The sequence below is a fragment of the Cervus elaphus genome, chromosome 30, assembly GCF_910594005.1.
Source record: "Cervus elaphus chromosome 30, mCerEla1.1, whole genome shotgun sequence".
In the NCBI taxonomy this organism is placed as follows: Eukaryota; Metazoa; Chordata; class Mammalia; order Artiodactyla; family Cervidae; genus Cervus; species Cervus elaphus.
Window position 1 is genome coordinate 67416153 of NC_057844.1, and position 21322 is coordinate 67437474.

Genomic DNA, 21322 nt, shown 5'->3' on the forward strand with positions numbered 1-21322 from the left:
ATCAGCAAGGAAGACAGAGGAGTCAGTGAAGGACAGAAAGGTCTCAGTGACCCATCCCTGCCACAGGACACCTACTGGAAACCTCACCTAGGGATTAGTTCACAAAGTCTCTCAGAAAATGAAGCTATTTCTCCCAGTGTGATCTAAACAGGATCTTTAGAGCTGACTCAAATTTCCCAAATTACATTCTGCAATGGGGTCAGTACTCAACAGAGAGAAAAACTTTTTTTAATTCGTGCAGGAAGTATGGTTCTCTAAAGACATAATCGTATGAAGAATTCATTTTGGAAGGTATCAAAATAAAAAAAAAAAAAATTCAAACAATGACTAACTGTACAGTTGTAACCCTTAAGCCTATTCAGGGGGTTTCTTTCCCAAGTTTCACACTATACTACTAGGCGACTCAAGGCTGTCTAACTTCAATGTCATGAAAGTTTCATAGTGAATGAAACCTTGTGAAACACAAGACACAACATAACATTTTATTTCCCCAGCCTATGGGAGTGGAGAGTGTTTAATCTATTGTTATGATTAATCAGTATTACAAAATTAAAAAGAAAAAAAAAACTGACTGCCAAAGATAATCTGCTTTCAGAAACTAGAATTACTGGCAGGAAACTGTGGCATCTCAGAATCAAACTGCTCAGAGTACAAACCCATCTGTATAAATTGCAGATTTCAGAGCTTGGAAGAGGGACACTAAATGACAAAAGGTACAAATTCAAAACAACAATGTGAGTAACTGGTCAGTGGGATTTGTACAACAATGACAAAAACATGATTTTTTAAGGAAATAAGCCACACTTTTCTGAAATGAAGTGATCAAGCAATTATTCAGTAAGTCTTTCTTAAGCACTTACTTTTTAAAAGCAAAAGACTGAGGCTAGATCACATGAGGAATTAAGAACCTTTGTATGGTTTAGAAACCTAGAGTTTTTGCCATAAATAGTTTAGAATCAATTTTAGAACTAGGGCAAAGATACAAAATAATTAGTATTAAAATATACAAACCAGTAGCACTTTTAACAGTCAAAATCTTTTTCATGCAAGGGTAAGGAAATTCAAGGAAGTGGTGGAAAGTCAAACACAAATAATAGAAAATCCTCTAGAAATGAACCTATCCATATAAAAACTGAGCAAAAGCACCAGGCTTCTTCTGTTACCTGTATTCACAATGCAGCATTAAAATGACATGACTGCCAATAAATAATTATTATCACAATCCAAATGTGTAATTTACCATTCTGAAAAGTTTTCTGAAACTTCACAGCATTTTATTACCATGATTTCATTTATCTTTCAGTTAATAATGAAAAACTACTATTGCCTACACTGAGTAGATGTTACCTGAGAACAGAGGAATAAAATGAATGTTGCAGGGTTCAGTTCAGTCGCTCAGTCTGACTCTGTGACCCCATGGACTGCAGCATGCCAGGCCTCCCTGTCCATCACCAACTCCCAGAGTTTACTCAAACTCATTTCCATTGAGTCCATTGAGTCGGTGAAGCCATCCAACCATCTCATCCTCTGTCATCCCTGTCTCCTCCTGCCTTCAATCTTTCCCAGCATCAGAGTCTTTTCAAATGAGTCAGTTCTTCGTATCAGGTGACCAAAGTATTGGAGTTTCAGCTTCAGCATCAGTCCTTCCAATGAACACTCAGGACTGATCTCCTTTAGGATGGACTGGTTGGATCTCCGTGCAATCCAAGGGACTCTCAAGAGTCTTCTCCAACACCACAGTTCAAAAGCATCAATTCTTCGGCGCTCAGCTATCTTTATAGTCCAACTGTCACATCCATACATGACTACTGGAAAAACCATAGCCTTGACTAGATGGACCTTTGTTGGCAAAGTAATGTCTCTGCTTTTTAATATGCTGTCTAGGTTGGTCATAACTTTTCTTTCAAGGAGTAAGTCTCTTTCATGACTGCAGTCACCAACTGCAGTGATTTTGGAGCCCCCAAAAGTAAAACTGTTTCCACTGTTTGCCCATCTATTTGCCAAGAAGTGATGGGACCGGATGCCATGATCTTAGTTTTCTAAATGTTGAGCTTTATTTAAGCCAACTTTTTCACTCTCCTTTCATCAAGAGGCTCTTTAGTTCTTCTTCACTTTCTGTCATCAGGGTGGTGTCATCTGCATATCTGAGGTTATTGATATTTCTCCCAGCAATCTTGATTCCAGCTTGTGCTTCTTCCAGCCCAGTGTTTCTCATGATGTACTCTGTATATAAGTTAAATAAGCAGGGTAAATAAGTTAAATAAGCCTTGATGTACTCCTTTTCCTATTTGGAACCAGTCTGTGTTCCATGTCCAATTCTAACTGTTGTTTCTTGATCTGCATACAGATTTCTCAGGAGGCAGGTCAGGTGGTCTGGTATTCTCACCTCCTTCAGAATTTTCCAGAGTCTGTTGTGATCCACATAGTCAAAGGCTTTGGCATAGTCAATAAAGCAGAAATAGATGTTTTTCTGGAACTCTCTTGCTTTTTTGATGATCCAGAGGATGTTAGCAATTTGATCTCTGGTTCCTCTGCCTTTTCTAAAACCAGCTTGAACATCTGGAAGTTCACGGTTCATGAATTGCTGAAGCCTGGCTTGCAGAATTTTGAGCATTACTTTACTAGCGTGTGAGATGAGTGCAATTGTACAGTAGTTTGAGCATTCTTTGGCATTGCCTTTCTTTGGGATTGGAATGAAATCTGACCTTCTCCAGTCCTGTGGCCACTGCTGAGTTTTCCAAATTTGCTGGCATATTGAGTGCAGCACTTTCACAGCATCATCTTTCAGGATTTGAAATAGCTCAACTGGAATTCTATCACATCCAGTAGCTTTGTTCATTGTGATGCTTCCTAAGGCTCACTTGACTTCACATTCCAGGATGTCTGGCTCTAGGTGAGTGATCGCACCATCGTGATTATCTGGGTCGTGAAGATCTTTTTTGTACAGTTCCTCTGTGTATTCTTGCCACCTCTTCTTAATATCTTCTGCTTCTGTTAGGTCCATACCATTTCTGTCCTTTATTAAGCCCATCTTTGCATGAAATGTTCCCTTGAACACTTCTTGAAGAGATCTCTAGTCTTTCCTATTCTATTGCTTTCCTCTATTTCTTTGCACTGATCACTGAGGAAGGCTTTCTTATCTCTCCTTGCTATTTTCTGGAACTCTGCATTCTCTTCTTTTCTCAGCTATTTGTAAGGCCTCCTCAGACAGCTATTTTGCTTTTTTACATTCCTTTTCCTTGGGGATGGTGTTGATCCCTGTCTCCTGTACAATGTCATGAACCTCCGTCCAGAGTTCATCACGCACTCTATCAGGTCTAGTCCCTTAAATCTATTTCTCACTTCTACTGTATAATCGTAAGGGATTTGATTTAGGTCATACCTGAATGGTCTAGTGGTTTTCCCTACTTTCCTCAATTTCATTCTGAATTTGGCAATGAGGAGTTCATGATCTAAGTCACAGTCAGCTCCTGGTCTTGTTTCTGCTGACTGTATAGGCTTCTCCACCTCCGGCTGCAAAGAATATAATCAATCTGATTTCGGTGTTGGCCATCTGGTGATGTCCATGTGTAGAGTCTTCTCTTGTGTTGTTGGAGGAGGGTGTTTGCTATGACCAGTGCGTTCTATTGGCAAAACTCTATCAATCAGCCTTTGCCCTACTTCATTCTGTCCTCCAAGGCCAAATTTGCCTGTTACTCCAGGTGCTTCTGACTTCCTACTTTTGCATTCCAGTCTCCTATAAAGAAAAGGACATCTTTTTTGGGTGTTAGTTCTAGAAGACCTTGTAGGTCTTCATAGAACTGTTCAACTTCAGCTTCTTCAGCATTACTGGCTGGGGCATAGACTTGGATATTACTGTGATATTGAATGGTTTGCCTTGGAGACATTCATCCAACTACTGCATTTCAGACTCTTTGTTTGACTATGATGGCTACTCCATTTCTTCTAAGGGATTCTTGCCCACAGTAGTAGATGTAAAGGTCATCTGAGTTAAATTCACCTATTCCAGTCCACCTTAGTTCGCTGATTCCTAAAATGTTGACGTTCACTCTTGCCATCTCCTGTTTGACCACTTCCAATTTATCTTGATTCATGGACCTAACATTCCAGGTTCCTATGCAATATTGCTCTTAATAGCATCGGACCGACCTTGCTTCTATCACCAGTTCCATCCACAACTGGGTGTTGTTTTTGCTTTGGCTCCGTCTCTTCATTCATTCTGGAGTTATTTCTCCACTGATCTCTAGTAGCATACGGCAGGGTACTTAGGATATTAATTCACTAGGTCACTGGTAGAATTTGAACCCCTAATGTTACCTTCTAGTTCAGTGCTCTGCTAAGGACAAAACCATGTTTTATCTAGCTGCTTTGGGTTCTAAGGAGAAAGCCATAAAGTGTGAGGCATTATACTGCTGGTTTTCATTATCATCAATACACACATTTTAAGCGCACCAATGTCATCAATGTTCTCCTAGGAGGTAAACAAAGTCTGTTAAACTGATTGGCTGCTATTAATTACCTGCAATGCTACAAACGTACACACATAGGAACTGATGTTAACACGTTAATTACATTCCATAAATTACCTCTTCTAAGGCATTCCACAGTTCCTCATCTGAATGCTCACTGAAGGGATCCAGATTCTTCCTCATTGTTCCAGTGAATAAAACAGGTTCCTATATACCCCAAAATAGGAAACGTTATTTCTGTAAACTATTTTCCTCTTACACAAATGCTTACAGAAAATAATTTAAATTCTAAAAACCCCAACATTCATTATAATCATTAATAACAAGGTTACGGGACCTTCATTGTGTCATGTGGCAGGGGGGCTTAGGTGCTCCACACCATGTGGGATTCTAGTTACTAAACGGCTGATTAAAACCACGTCCCCTGCATTATAAGGCAGATTCTTAACCCTGGGCCCACCAGGGCAGTCCCAAGAGGTGTTTGTTTTGATGAAGTGTTACCTGCTTTTCATATTATACTCTAGAGTCATTACTTAAGCTAATCTATGGAATAAATTGGTTTTGAAAGACAAAGACTTTTTGGATGTGCCTGGTGGTCCAGTGGCCAAGACTCGGTGCTTCCAATGCGGGGGGCGGGGGGGGCGGCGGCCAGGGTTCAATCCCTGGTCAGGGAAATAGTCTCACATGCTGCAACTAAGGATCCTATGTGCTGCAACAAAGCCACGGCACAGCCAAATAGAATAAATAAATACTACTTTTTAAAAAAAGACAGACTTTCCCTCCTTCCTTGAGCAATAAAAGGTCCCACAGGATAAACACGTTTGGGAATGGTGGTTTGGGTGGTTCAGGAGAACAGGAACGGGGACCCCACTGATCACAGATTTCATAATAAGGGCCTCACTCCATTGTTACTTCCTTCAGCAACTTCTCTTTGGAAATCTTGTTGAAGTGAATGAGTCTCTCCAAAGACTAGGGGACTAAAACGAGATTCTTTGCAGAAAGAAGGATCCTTCACTTCTGAATCCTCGACCAAGGCCTGTAGTTGATTTATGCTAAGTGTTAAATGGAGCCCTCAGACACTCTATAGGCCTTAGGGAGATCCTGCTAATTATCACCAATCCACTGTTGATAGTCCCAAAAAGAAAAGAAATTAACCATCTCACAATGCTATAAGGGTGTTCACCTAAGTCTTTACTGTCACTCTCAGAGGATATACTTAGCAGCATCTATTGTTTATTTAGCAGCAATGGATGAAAGACAATTGTTTTATATGTAAGAATATTTCTCTTTGCTATGACATGTCAAAAATATATTTCAAAATCAGTAAAATTTCAATCAAAACTTGTGGAATGAAAAGGAATGAAAAGCTATAAAGACAGCAGGCAATTTGTGAACAGTGTCTGTTTTAATATGTCAATGCATTTTATGTGTGGCGTTCATTTTAGTTTCTACTCACTCTACTTTCATCCACTTGCCAAATACGAAACCATTATATTATCTTCAAAAGGTAACAACAGTGCTCACGGTAGACACATACTCCGAGGGCAGACAAGGGTCAGAGTAATGATCATTTCTCACAGATATTATTATTGAAGTAACCACTTATAACCAACAAAGTTAATAATCATATAAATAAGTGTTGTAAAATTGTTCTGCAGGCAGAACACTTCAGTGTAGAGATTTATGGCAGGACCTACAAGCTTCATGTAAATATACACTAAATTTATTAGGCTAAGAATCTTTTTTCTGAAGGCACAGAATTAAACCTCACTTAATAAAAAGTAGCTGGCACAGTACTGTTGAAGAACACTCTTGTACAACATAGTATTTTAAATGGAGCATTGGTTTCCAATCTGTTTCTCATCAAGGTTTAAAGTTGGATGTAATCCTTTGTGCCATATTCAATAGTAACTTTCTCCTTTGTTATGAATATGAGTTCATATTAGCTGTGTGACCCAAAAATGGCCATGCTGAATCACAGCTTTTAGTTTGGTAAATTGATAATCCCTCGACACAACCGAAAGACTAAAGAACGGGCAGTCTTAAGGGACCTTTTAGTATAGGCTGCTGGAAGAAAAGACTCCTGTTATCCTACAAAGAAATCCTACCCACTAACCTTCTGATGCTTACAATGACCCGGGACCAAGACAAAAAGTATACAAATGGTTACAAACAAGGCAAATAAAGCACAATAATTTCAGACCCAAACTAGGAATATCATGAGTAGCTACTATTAAGAAATTAACACAACACTGTAAAGTAACAACTGTTGTGGCTTAGTCACTAAATCGTGTCTGACTCTTTCAGGACCCCACAGACTGTAACTTGCCAGGCTACCATGTCCATGGAATTCTCTAGGCAAGAATACTGGAGTGGGTTGTCATCTCCCCCTCCAGGGGATCTTTGAAACCTAGGGATTGAACCTGCATCTCCTACACTGGCAGGCAGATTCTTTACCACTGAGCCACCAGGGAAGCTCCATAAATCAACTGTACTTCAATTTTTTAAAAAAAGTATCTACTGCTGCTGTTTCCTGGTATCCTAAAGCCCTGTTCTCCTTTTTAGTCTGAGGACTTTTCATAAGTGTAAACTCATCTCCCTGTTTCAAGAATAAGAGAAGCACCTGAAGTCACTTTAAATTTTGGTACCCTCATTTTTTTTTTAAGATCCTGTAGCCTCTGAATGAACTAATCATCATCCATATTCAGAAGAATAGACAATGTTTGCCAACAAAGGAAGAATTTAAGTCACGTAAAGTTCTCTTTCAGGGGCTCCAGGGAGCAGTTCCAAGAAGACTTCAGTGTCAGAAACAAAGGGCCGACTACCTTAGGCTAGAATCCAGTTGTATTTCTTTACTAGTAACAGCATATCCAACTTTTCGATTTCAGTTTTATTCTCAACAAGATAAAAAGGTAAAGAAAACCAGGTAATCATGGAGAAGTCAAAGAGACAGCTCTGGTTCACTTTCTTCAACTTACTGACGAAAACGCAAGGAACAGAAATACCAAATGAGCAGAGGGGGTTGTTTAAAAAATACCAAGCTTTTGCTTTGATAGAGAGAAAAACTATTAAATATAAGAAATGACTCTAATCATAATTAAGATGATGGCTGCTGATCTGTGCTGACCTCTGGGCTAATAAACACTGAATTCACATGGAATCCCTCTTCAACAGAAAACATTTCCCTTGTGCCATAAATTTCCTTGTGCCATTTTCTCCAGCTGCAGAGAATCATCCAAAGAGGCTCATATTAGCGATTAGACTGGGGTAACTTATTAATCTTCCCAAGACTCAGTTTCCTTACTGGCAAATGGGGCTAACGTTGCAAGGCTGATGTGAGAAGTTGGAACAACAATGATGCTAACACTGACCAGGAGCCCAGCCCAACAGGGGACAAGGAGGGGCGGGATCTATCCAACTGCAAGCTCAGTCAATGGATCAGAAAGTCAATTTTGTGCCTTGTGACTGTCATTTTATCTTTTATATTAGCTGGAACAGAATGGATATCCTAGATGGTTTTAAAGTCCATTTAAAAGAAGAGCAAAGCTAATCAGAAGAATGGAAGAGTAAAAAGCAGTGTAGAGAGTAATAATTTTTTTTAAAATTTGTGTGTGTGTGTGTGAGTGTGGACATGAAATCATGATATGAAGCAGTTCTACTGTGGAAGACAGTCAACAGGGTGTTAAAGTCCTCACAGGGTGATCAGCTGCTCAGGCTCTGGAGTTGGGAATCACCGTAAAATACATATGAAATTCAGGCTCTGCTGCTTACTTGCTAAGTGGGTTAAGCTCATAGTGCCTCAGTAATCAAATCTGTCAGATAAGGATAACAAGAGAATTGTGAGGATTAAGGAGGAGACGGTAGGGAAAGAGGCCAACATGTGTTAAGAATTCCACAAGTGTTAGGAATTATTATTATTAATACTGTGTAATTTGTTAGGGGCTGCAATGAAAACTAGAGCAACAGAAATGAGAGGCACAAGCCATGTCTTCAAGGAGAGCAAGACAGCTGTCATAAATGTGGAAAGAGTTAAGAAAAATGCCAGAGGTCTTCGTGGGGGACTGCAAAGTATGACTGGGTTACAGGGTGATGGTCAGGAAAGAACCTGGTGGGACGGGGGCCAGAAACCAAGAGAAAAAGTGATATTCTTCCCTCTCGCACCTTGGAGAAAAGATGTTACATAGATTTTTCAGTTATGCTTTTCCCTACAACTCTACTGCGTTGTTTTTTAATTTTGCTTTACTCTTTAAATTTCTATAAACAATGTGGTTTACATTATAGGCGATAAAAGTAATGAAAACCAAGGACTACAAAAATATGAAAAGAAATTAAAGAACAAAGCCTTTCCAAAATGTGTTAGTCTTTTAGAAATAACACCTGAAAGGTTAGTGCCTTCATTCTTAAGAATACTTATAATTACTATTGGCTGACTGGTCCCACGAATCAGCCATGGGCCGCAAACATTTTCTAACCTAAGTTACATTTTTAGTGTTAGTCACTCAGTCATGTCGAACTCTCTGCGACCCCATGAATTGTAGCCCATCAGGCTCCTCTGTCCACACGATTCTCCAGGCAAGGACACTTGGGTGGGTAGCCATTTCCTTCTCCAGGGGATCTTTCCAACCCAGGGACTGAACGCAGGTCTCCCACATTGCTGGAAGATTCTTTACTATCTGAGCCACCAGGGAACCCCGCATATTTTTAAAAAGCATCTGTTTATTTGTTTGGCTGCACCTGGTCTTTGTTATGGCATGTGGAACCTAGTTTCCTGAATGGGGATTGAACCTGAGCCCCCTGCACTGCGAGCAGAGTCTTAGCCACTGAACCACCAGGAAAGTCCGTAGTCATATCTCACAACAAATCTGTGTCACATTAGCTCCTAGACCTGGTTCAAGGACCAGGACGCTGGACCTCCAGACAAGTGACTTCCTCAAGGCCCTACAGTCATTATATGAGACAGAAAAGGAATTAAAAGGTGGCTCATGTTGACTCTCAGTCTATGCTCTATCATTGGCTGCCTCGTGAATAATCTCCTGGGACACTTTACACAAACATTCTCTTTTATCAAATAGCATTGCGCCTCAGAAACAAAGACATAGAGAGTGAAAAAATAAAGTTTTGTGTTTACAATGGTTAGTGATCATTATCTACATGGATACAAAGCTTAGCACTGTTTTGTAAGCACGCTCCCTGGAGTGTGTACACAGAGCACGCTCAAACGTAGGGTGGAAACTGATGGAACAGAACCAAAACGTGGTGATGTCAAGGGATGTTTAGTCTTTGCTCAGATGTGCTTCCAAAACATTACTGGCAGAGCCAAGAATCATCTAACGTTATTTCTTTATTTATAGAGTTCTTTTATGTACACAAGCATACAACCTTTTCTTATTAAGAAGCATTAAAAGTAATACAGGGCACGTTTCTCAATCCTTTTATCCAAGGACTTAAAAGTACTTTACAGACACACCCATTATGTCTTCGAACTAATCTCACTTGGCCCATTTCAGAGATGGGTAAAATCAAAACTTAAAAGTAGGAATCTAGAAACATTTATTTTCTACATTAATCACCAAGTCAGCCACCAAGAACCGACTGCTCTAAGTACTTCAGGTAAGAATCCACCTTCCAATGCAGGAGACTTAAGAGATGCAGGTTTGATCTCTGGGTTGGGAAGCTCCCTTGGAGGAGGGCATGGCAACCCACTCCAGTATTCCTGTCCAGAATCCATGAACAGAGAAGCCTGGCAGGCTATACTCCATAGCATCGCACAGAATTGGACGTGACTGAAGTGACTTAGCATGCACACACACCAGCAATGCACAAGGATTCTAATGTCTGCACACTCCTGTGAACACTTGGTTCTTTTTCTTCTTAAAAATAGTTGACATCTTTAGAGGTATGAGGTGTGGCATTACACTGTGGTCTAGAAAGAATATCTTGATTCCAAAATTACTTATACTAATTCCAGGTATTTTAGAGGATAGGGGTAGGGAGCAACAGTTGTATAGTGATAAGACACAAGTCCATGTTCTCCTTCCTTGGGTGCCATGTTCTACATGCTTCCTAATCACATTTCAGAGCTCATTATACCCGCATTCCAGGAAGCACATTTGCCTGGCTCTTATTCTCTCCTTTCTATGGTTCTCTTAAAGGTATCTATTTTTCTCAGGATTCCTTGATGGTCAGATGATGGTACAGAATTTTTTTAAAACACCAAAGATAAAAAAAGAAAACCAGCAAGTTTATCATAGCAGAGGGCAGGATTAAAGATGAAGGCACAGGATCTATGTTGTCCTTGGCTATATACATGGAGGATGGCAACTGCTCAATAAACATTATCATCAGCATTATTTTAAGTGGATGAAACATAAGAGCTCTACTCGGCAAATAATCAAGCACTCCTTAAAAATCATACATATTTAAGAAGTTTAAAAAAAAAAGGAAGAATCAGAAACCAGGAAGAGATGGTTAATTCAATGTTCCACCATCACAGAAGCCATGTCCTGGGCCTATGTGAATCGATCCACACGCACTGACCTATTTAGTCCTCACAGCAGCTCAAGGAGTTAGGACTGTTAACTCCCTTGTAAGGGAGAGAAGATGGAATTCCATGTCCTGTGCTTTTCCTCACTATTCTGTACTGCATGCCTGGTTAAAACCATTTCCAAAACTCTGCCCTGTCCAGCTATTCACATGGCAATTCTCAATGTCCTACACTTTCACAGAAAGCCTTCAACTCTAAAGATGCAGCTTATTTCCTATAGCAAAATTCCATCATTAAGACACTTAAGATGCCTGTTTTTCCCGACAGAAACCTTTCACATGTTAAACAAACCATTTATAATTGTGTTCTCAGAATTAAGTGGTTATCAGTGGGCAAAATAGTAGTACTTGAAGCTTAAATCCAGAAATCTTATCTGGAAAGGTTATTAAATCACACACACACAAAAGAAAGAAACTAACAACACAAAAAACCTGATAGCTAAAAAAAAAAAAAAAAAAAAACCTGATAGCTGAGAAACTAGCTGTGAAAATACCTGTACTTAAAAATACACTCTACTGGGGAGTACAATCAACACTTTCATACAACTAAAAAACAAGAAATCAAAAGAAATTAAACTTAGATGGTGTATAAAAAGAACACGTGAGAATGCTCTGATGTGCATACCTGAGGTATAATTGACATTTTCTTCCTTAAATCATGAAGACCAATTTCAGTTGTCAAGATCTTATCAATCCAGATTTTACCTTCGGGCTCCGACATTCTAAAAAGGGCAGCAATGAGAGAACTTTTTCCAGCTCCTGTTCTTCCCACAATGCCAATCTGTAAAGAGATCCAGGAGGGATTAAGGGATATGCAACAAACCTAGGAAAAGCCCTAGTTGTTGAAGATGAATTTTAAAAGGTCTACTAAGCATAGTCTCTCAAGTCCCTCAACTGTGGCACTGTTGAGATTTGGGGTCAGGTAATTCTTTGCTGGAGAAGGGAGGCTGTCCTGAGAATTGTAGGATGGCTACCAGTAGCCATGGAGTCTACCCATTCGATGACAGAAGCCATGTGTCAGATGGTGTAAACCAAAAATGATAGACATTGACAAATGTGCCATGGTTAAGACCCCTTGTTCGAAGAACAGAATCAGGCCACAAGAAGTAAAAAGTCAGAAGCTTTCCAAGTGTTCCATCAGAATTCAACTTTTACATTAGTCATATTCCTAGTGTTTCGATATTTGAACATTGAGAATCATGTGAGCAATTTTGCAGATACGTCAACAAGCCATGTCAGAAGTCTTACATACAAACAAATATTCAGAGTTCCAGATTACTTTCAGTTAAGAGGAAGTATTCTTTGGTAGACAAACTAAATCACTTCCAGATAATAAATACCTAATGATTTGTCTTGAAACATCTTAAAATTTTAAAATGCAAGTCTCAGTGTCTTAAAAGGCAGTAACCAGTAGACAAAACACACATAATGAGGTCAACAAAAACAACAACACAAACAACACTTTCTATTTATATGGCACCTTTCATCTCAGCACATCAAAAGACAATTTACAAACCAATTAATACTTATAATTAAACCCTCGGAAGATATGTGTCAAGTATCAGCCAAGTTATTAAAATCTAAGCAGAGAAATTAAGTGCATTAACAATAAGATCAAAGATTCAATATAATGCACGTAAAATGCAGACCAGCAGTAAAATTTTATTGTAAAAACTGGTTAGTTGTCCAAATTCAAACATGTATGCAGAAGTTGGTCTTTTTTTACCAATTAGGTGGCCAACTACAAATTTCCTGGTGGGATATATGATATGCTTTCATGTGTGCTAAGTCACTTCAGTTGTTTCTGACACTCTGGAGCCTGCCAGACTCCTCCGACCATGGGATTCTACAGGCAAGAATACTGGAATAGATTGCCATTTCTTTCTCCAGGGGATTTTCCCAATCCAGCAATCGAACCTGGGTCTCCTGCATTGCAGGCAGGTTCTTTACTGAGTCACCAGGGAAGCCCATGCTATTAATATCAGCTATACTGAAACTGATGCATCTGTGTAAACTGGGATATTTGTAGACTGGGTAAATGGCCAAGATATGGCAGGGACACTGAGAGCTGCTCAGGGCTATAGGAATGCAATTTCAACACTCTAGTGAGGATAGGTAAGAATAGAACAACTCAAAGAAAACCCAGACCAGGCTATCTCTACCATTCACTTATCAAAACTATCATCTGCAAGTCTTTCCCAGGACACCAATGGGTTTGATGAATTGCCCATGGAGAGTGCCACCAGTGTCACTGAAGTTTACATTCCTGAAACCAAAGACATTCAGAGAAAACCTTTACAGAGGTCTTGCTCAAATGCAATGCTGAGAAAAGAGGTCTCTTCGGGCCTGAGACTCTGAATTTCTGAGAGGCTCCCAGGTGGTGTAGGTGCTGCTGGCCCTGGCAACACAGTTGCAAGGAATTAGAAAGCCGGGACAATCTGGGAGTGAGGGGAGGGTTTGCTGAGGATATATTATGTAAAAAGGAGAAAAGGTAGGAAACTAATATTTTTGCACGTTATAGCAAGGTCTAGTAAGCATCTGTAAAAATGTATTATCCAAGTAATAGATCCGAGCGAGAAAAAAATAACAAACCAAAATCAATCTACCTCTAGAGCTGGAAAACGCTTTAAAATGGCCCAGTACTTTCTAAAATGATCAAATCAACCACAAAATCATCTAAATGAAAAATGCAGCCTGTGTTCAGAATCTACTCAGAAAGTCTACAGTGCTATTTACCTCATTTTGGTTCTTTATTTTTACTTGCTATTTCTTCTATGAATTAGAAACCAGCGTAATACCTATTAATTTTTCCCATTTACTTCTGGGAATCGCGACAGCAGAGAAAATGAGAGAAAGAGAATTAAAGCCCCAGTTGTGCTAGGCTGGCTCACTCCCACGTCCCCCTCACTCCCAGCTCTCAATCAAATCAAACACTAAGGGGGTGTCCTGGAGTGACGGGGGCTGGGACAGGTGAGCAGGAGGGGAAACCTGAGATGTACACAGGTGGAGTGAAATGACTTCATGAACACACTGCCTGAGTGTCATCTCCAAACACAGAAATGAAGCTAACGGTGATATTGACAGTGGACTGAGACACAGACCAAAAGTCACATTATTGCAGTTTTTAATTCACTCTCCAGACTCAATTTTCTTACATACATTTTAGAAGCTTGGATAGATCTATGATTTGGGGATTTTAAGATGGAAGAATGCACATAGCTTATGTTCCTAAGCTGTATTTCAGCTTCTTAGATAATTCATACTTTATGGCTTTTGGCGAATTTGAGATGGGTAAATTAACAGAATTACGTATACAACAAGAAATATGGTGGACACAATGTCTGCAAGCAAGCAAACCTCACTTCCTTCCCAATCTACCAGCCAGCTTTTGCTGTGTGACTAACTGAAGCTTCTCCCTGCATATCATTTGGGCGTTAAATTGAATACTCTTTAGCGTCACAAGGGTATCATTCATTAAATTACAGCTCCAATCCACTAGATGGGTCTGTGGTGGGAAGAGTTTTAAAGAGCAGTTAAATACCAAGTATTTAACATGGTAGGTAATAGGTTATTTACGCAGTTGTGCTGTGTGTGTGTTTTGGTTACTGGTTGTTCACAACTATGTGTTACTCATTCACTTTCCCAGCGGGGAGTCTCTCAGCACACTCTGTGTGCCCTAAAAAATACAATTTTGCGGGGGAACAGAGATGAAAATAAGATGCTCTCTGATCTTTAAGAAGCATTAGGGATCTGTGAGATACAGACCCCAAATTACAAAGTATGTCAAAGATGCCATCAATTAACTGTGGTAAAGTACAGCCGAAACACTAACCAACTTAGCCATTTTTAGGCGGACACTTTGATGTCCCTCATGAATATTTTCCCCCTTGTAAAACTGAAACTCTGTATACATTATACAACAAAAACCAATTCCCCTTGCTCAGGTCATGCAACTACCATCCAATTTTCTTTCTTATGGATCTGACTACTCTAGGAAAGCTCAAGTAAGCGGAATCCTACAGTGCTGGTGCCTTTTATGTCTGCCTTATATCATTAACCTGATGTCCTTAGATCGGAAATTTTCTTCCTTTTTCAGGCTGAATAATGTTTAATTGTGAAGATATACCACACTTTTTAATCCAGTCACCTGTCATTTTCTTTAGACATGAGACACTGAGGAAGAACTGAGTGTCTTACAGAAGCAGACACACTAGAGTCAGCTCAGAAAATGAGGAGCCATTCACCGGCCAGGTGACGAGGGGAAGGGTCTCTGAGGTAGAGGACAGCATGTGCAGGGGGAGCTGGGAGGACACCAAGCTTCGGGAGAACCTACAGATGACCCGAGTGCAGGGAGTATGTGAACACCAGAACTTGAAGCTAGAGGGGCAGGTGGGGCACAAGGTAGGCAGGGAAGAGGTTCCTACCACCAAGTCCACTCTCACTTAAGCCTCTTCCAAGAGCCTGCCCTGGTTCTGACTGACACACCGCTCATCAAGCCAACAGCAGGTGTGGGTCTAAATGTTCACAGGTAAACTGTTCAAGAAGGAAGTGGCTGAAACAGACCTTTTCTTTTGACTTAATGAGCGCAGTCAGGTGCTTCAATACCAGAGGCCCATCTAGGCTGTATGAGAAGTTCACATTGTCAAAGATGATCACGCCTTCATGGGGCCAGGACGGCAGCGGGTGTTTCTCGTATTCCCAGGGTGCTTCTTTTTCCAGATCTGTATACTCAATCACCCTTTCCACTGAAATCATCTGAAACACAGGAACAGAGGGTCTCATTAATGGATGTCAGATTATGAATGAAACTTCTTTTGTATCTTTATATGTGCATTTCTATAGTTAAGAATACCTCAGGTCTTAGCATCTACAAAAAACAGAGGTACTCCCTCTACAAAAGACAGAAGTACTAGTTTAAAGAGCATACACATTTATTATGGCTACCATGTTCAACATTATATCAAGACTAAATGACCTAGATAGATTGAATACTCTAACATATCCAATTTTCATATATACGCTTTTTAAAATAGAAAACCTTGTCATTGAAAATAGTATGTATGGACAGAAATCATTATTAATACTTTGCTATAGAGGGATCATCTGTTATAGATGAATAGAACTGGATGGTCACTACATTTCATTTTAATAATTAGCTACTTTCTACTCTATTAGAGAGTGAAATAGACAAAATTCAGTTTCATCATTTTTCTCTCTTTAGGAGAAAATGAAAATATTCAAAACGGAAGCAATTTACATATTGACTAAGGCCTCCTAAACAAATATAACTCGATACCTTTGATAGTACTTTCCAAAAGAAGGGCCTCAGTAAGTTCAGGCATTCAACACATACAAGGAGACATTCTAAAATGGGGATGGTGGGGAATAATTAAATTAATTGAGCAAATAAACCTCAATACTAAATTCTTAAACTATTATGTAACAAATGTAAACAAGCCTCTAAGAAATAAGCTGTATCTTCTGCAGGATGTCAGAAACTCCCTCCTACAGAGGCATGTATTAAATTTGAAGACAGCTTGTGATGAATATAAAACCAGCTGACGTGGCATACATAAGACTGAGAAAAGATGTATATATTTTATTTTAAATAAATGTTAAACAGATGCTGGAAGGATCTAACAAACCCTGTTAGCTATGATGTAAAAGAGGGTTTTTTAACATAATAATTGCCTTTGTGTCATTTAACGTTAAGGAAAAGGCTAAAAGGTAACATCACCATATTTTCAACTTCAGCACTTTGCCTGACGCACCACTGGAACATCCCCATGAGCATGAGGGCATAGGACAGCGCCAGGCCAACCTGCCCAGCGTCCAAAGCTAAATGAGGAAGAAGAAAGGAAACATTTCAGTCCCACTGTTAACCCTGAGCTGGGCTCCTGTCACTGTGCCTAGACTTCTCGATAATATTTAAATCACTGGCACATAGATAGTATATACTTAGTTATATACTTAGTTATATATATATAGTATTTATATATAGTATATACTTAGTTATACTTTTACTAACTGTTGATAGAGACCGAGAAAGAAAAGTAAAAAAAAAACAAAACAAGAAGAAAAAAAACAACCACTATGAAGACAGAAAACTATTAAAAGAGCTTATTAATCCTGACAGGGTTGACATACTCTTGACAGTTATGATGTAGGGAAGGAAACACGTCATCATGCAGACTTTCGTCACTATGGTTTCAAGGATCATCATGTGATTTCACTTTTTACGTGCAAGGCAGCCACAGTTGGAAACCACGAAAAACAAGTCAATTGGTTCTAAGAGCCAGTGCTTTTAAATCTAAAATACTGCTCTTGTTGTTCCATTATTAAACCCAATGATTCAGAGCTGTTACTATGGAATAGTAATTCACAATAGGGATGGTGAATGCATGCCATGCACACCAACACCACCTGCTCATCTGGTATCCACACCGCAGTGAGGATGGTGTTCTTTCCTACAGAGAATGTTTCTCACCACAGTACACCAGGCATCGATAACCAAGAGATCCGAGCAGTCCTAAAGTCACAAGCTGGACAAAAAGCTTAACAGCAAACTTGTAAATGCTATCAGTAATGTTCAGAAGGTCAGTTGCTAGGCTGACTTCATCCCACTGAAGACAGATTAAAGGGACCAAAGAACACATCAAGAAGTCTCACCAAAAGTCTCATCAAAACACAAATGACTCCTTTACAGGGGCCGTGCTGCAGGATCACATGTGCAAACACTTTAACACAATTCATTAGAACGAAACGGTATATTAGACAAAAGGGCAAAGAGGTAAGTTAATAACTGCAAATGAAGCTGTAACTGTAATCATACTATAAACAGTGATGCACTTACTTTTTGCCAGAATCAGGGACCCAAAGGCAACAACAATGACAAACACAGCACAGATGGCATCCAGACGCACAGCGAACCATCGGGACGTCGTCAGAAACAAGAACCAAGCCTCTGGATTTGAGGACAGAAATAAGCAGAATGAATAAGTAGAGATATTATGTAGGCTGCTTTGAATTGGGATGGGGTCTTCTGCGCAGGTGAACTACAGAAGATTTCTACACAAGTTAGGAAAGCAGTTATAGGCTCAAGCACACCTTGAGGATTGCAACAAGCTAGGTTTTGACATGACAATGTATGGGAATATAGGAATCACTCCAGGAGTCTTGTGGGAAGCAGGCACTGGCAACTTCAAGCCACAGGTTATAAAGAGAAATATGATCCTAATAATTAACATACAAAAATGGTCTCATCGTTGTGTGTCTCATGGTACTGGGCTCCAAGTGAGGCTTATCCTCTCACAAAGTTGACTATTCCCAAGTCTATGCTGGCACAGAAATACCCTGCACTGTTCCCAGCACTGTCTGCACTTACTACAGGGCCCCACATAGTGTTTGTTAATTCCTAGGAGCCAGTATTTGAAGGACCATCAGATAACAGATCTGCATGTGGCTTTCGAAATGTCATTATATCAGTTGGACCAGGATTTTATTAATGTGGAGGAAATTCTGGGTGCCATATCTGATAGAGAAATTATTTTCCTTAATTCTCTAAAAGGATGAGATGCTTCGATAGCATCACTGCAAAGGACATGAATTTGAGCAAACTCTGGGAGGACAGGGAAGCCTGCCGTGCTGCAGTCCATGGGGTCAGAGAGTCGGACACGAATGACCAACTACAACATGCTCTGAAAAGAGTTGGCAAACTAACAGCCTATGGGCCAAGAATGGACACAGTTTGCTTTTTTAAATAAAGTTTTATTGGGAGATTGTCACAGTCATTTGATGATGTATTCTTTCTGCCTGCCTTAGTGCTATAATAGCAAAGCTGAGGAGTTGCAACAGAGACTACGTGTGTTTTTTTTTAAGTTTGTTGACACCCTTCTTAAAGGGCCAAAGCCATAGTATGTGGTGACAATTGGACAATGCAAGGCAGTAAGAGGAGGAAAAGCAGGGCTCTGCAGGGGAAGAGGGGAGCACACACGGGGTGCTGAGGAGAAGGGGTGGGGGGGCAGGTTTACAGAGGGAGACGCAGGGCGGCAGAGAGAGAGGTGTGGGCCGGCAAGGCCTCCTGAGAGGGAGGTCAGGCCTCAGACGGCAGCACATCCCATCCTTTGAAATCATGTCCAGAATTCCACAGACCTGAGTGCAAGTCCTGGTGTGCGTCGAACAGTTCCTGAAACCTCTGTTCAGCTTTGTATGCCCGGATGGTCCAGAGGCCTTGGAGAGAAGACGACAGGTGGGAAAACACTGGGCTCCGTGCTGGGGAAGCAGAGACAGACACACGACAGAGAAAGTCAGGGAGGCTGGATGCGAGGAAACCAACTGCTTCCTGTGCTCGGCCGGTCATTCATCTTCCCAAGGGGCACACCCAGGGCTTCTTGGCAACTGCCTGGCAAAGTACCTACTGTGACCCTCAAAACTCCTCATCCCAAGATTCACTTTCACAACCCGCATATAAGAGATTCCCTTCAAAGTCATCTTTGACAATCAAGCTCCCCCTCAATCTTTCTTGCCTCCCACCCTATTCTTCCCTGACATCCCTCCAGGTAAGAACTTATAATTCACTAATTTTTGATTATCATTTTTAAACTTAATTCTCCATAAGAGTACTCACCGCACTGAATTTTGATGAGCTTTCTGTTGTCACCACCATAAGATTAGAAACTTAAGGGCTGGCACAGGACAGGGGTGAGATAACTGAAGTAAGCGGATACTCTGCCGTCTCTCGGCATCATCCCTGCACCTGCACCAGGTCTCTGGGCGGGTCACAGAGAATCTGGTACTATACCGCCCTTGTGACCACATGACCCATGCAATTAAGGCATCTTCCACTCTGGGAAACTGATGGATGTTCTTATAACTGCCCTGCTGGATACCCGAGGAATCTGGAGGTCACTGTGGCATGTGACATCACATCACCCTTGTAGAATCTGACAGTGGCCTCAGTGGCCATTCTCTTTTGAGTGACTTCATGTAGGTTTGGGCCTGGTGGCAGATGACTGGCCATTTGTTTCCTGCCATCTTCTCTAAGAGCCCAGTGACCACAAGCACCAGGGTCAGGCTCCTGCCCATCAGGGAACAGGTGGCCTGTAGGCTGCTGGGCAGTGAGGACCCCATACGGTTCTCATTCCCATTGTGAACAAGGCTGTAAGCTGTTGTGTTTTTTTTTCCATAGGTAGACTGTAACCTGTGACCTCTGTCAGGGATGAGTGATAACCTGTGTTGTATTAATATCAGCAGGATATCACTTTGTTACCTGTGCATCTCCTAAAAAAAGATTATTACTTCTAACATGATGCAGTTATTTTCCTTTTTAGAAAAATGATGCAATATTTTCCTTTTACTGAGTGGCTGGTCTATGTTAGGAATGTGATGAGCAAGACAAAATCGTTCCCTATCCTCATGGTGCTCACATTTGTCCTCTTTGCGTTATAATGCAAAGCTGCAACTAACACTGCCAGCTCCAGGTAGTGGAGGGCCACATTGACTCATAAGGCCTCTAACATGCAATTACCAAATGTAGACTTGGTGAGAAATTCCAAGACAGAATCTACAGGATTTCAGGGTTCTAGTTAATTATCATAAATGGAAGTCAGTCTACACTGACATCCCAACCTGAGAGCCCTGGTACTCACTTGTAGATTCCAGGCGTTTGACATCTCGCGATGTTTCTAAGAAATATCGCCGGAGAACAAAGAAAACGATGCCAAGGGGAACCAGGGGTATGGCAATCCAAGGAATCACCGCCACTGCCACACCCACCACACCAATCACTTGTAGAAATGTCTGAAAGAGAAAATGTAGATACAGGGGCCTATTTATCCAGCATTCTCCTAAAAAATAAAATTTAATGGGTTGTTTTGTTAGGATTAAACTCCTTTTCCTCAAAGGATATGTTGGGAAAAGGTGGTGCTCGTGGTGTTTACTGTACACTTACCGTGTGTGAAACACTGGGCCAAGTGCGAAGTTTCTAGGCATAAGTTCTTTTGATCGACTAAGTAGCCCTAAAGCTCAGGCAGTACCATTTGGAAAAGATGAGAATATCTGAGGCTCAGAAAACAGAAACTATCATGAGACACTCAGCTGTCTTCCTACCACAGATGAGGAAACCAGAAGCCTCAGCTATTCATGGAGGGATAAAGAAATGGTTGGTTACAAATTCTGAGTTCAGAAAAGAAAGAGACATTCAAATATTGACCTTTGAAAATTGGAATTCTTTCTTGGTTTTCTGTCCATAGTGACTGTTTATGAGTGCTGCCTGCACATAGGTCTGTATATTCAAAGCGTCACAAGTATTA

At 40.5% G+C, this 21322-nt stretch overlaps 1 protein-coding gene across 4 annotated transcripts in view; it reads right to left on the reverse strand.

The window, feature by feature from the left end:
* The window catches only part of LOC122686616 (ATP-binding cassette sub-family C member 4), a 189114-nt gene that overhangs the window by 14663 nt on the left and 153129 nt on the right, over positions 1 to 21322 (reverse strand). For all 4 annotated transcript variants that reach the window (XM_043891782.1, XM_043891780.1, XM_043891781.1 and 1 more), the window contains 7 exons: positions 20660 to 20810; positions 19164 to 19283; positions 17866 to 17976; positions 16750 to 16850; positions 15576 to 15767; positions 11638 to 11793; positions 4587 to 4676 (listed from right to left, as the gene is read on the reverse strand). In XM_043891782.1, coding sequence (XP_043747717.1) covers positions 4587 to 4676; positions 11638 to 11793; positions 15576 to 15767; positions 16750 to 16850; positions 17866 to 17976; positions 19164 to 19283; positions 20660 to 20810 — 921 coding nt within the window. The remainder of the gene's footprint in view (positions 1 to 4586; positions 4677 to 11637; positions 11794 to 15575; positions 15768 to 16749; positions 16851 to 17865; positions 17977 to 19163; positions 19284 to 20659; positions 20811 to 21322) is intronic.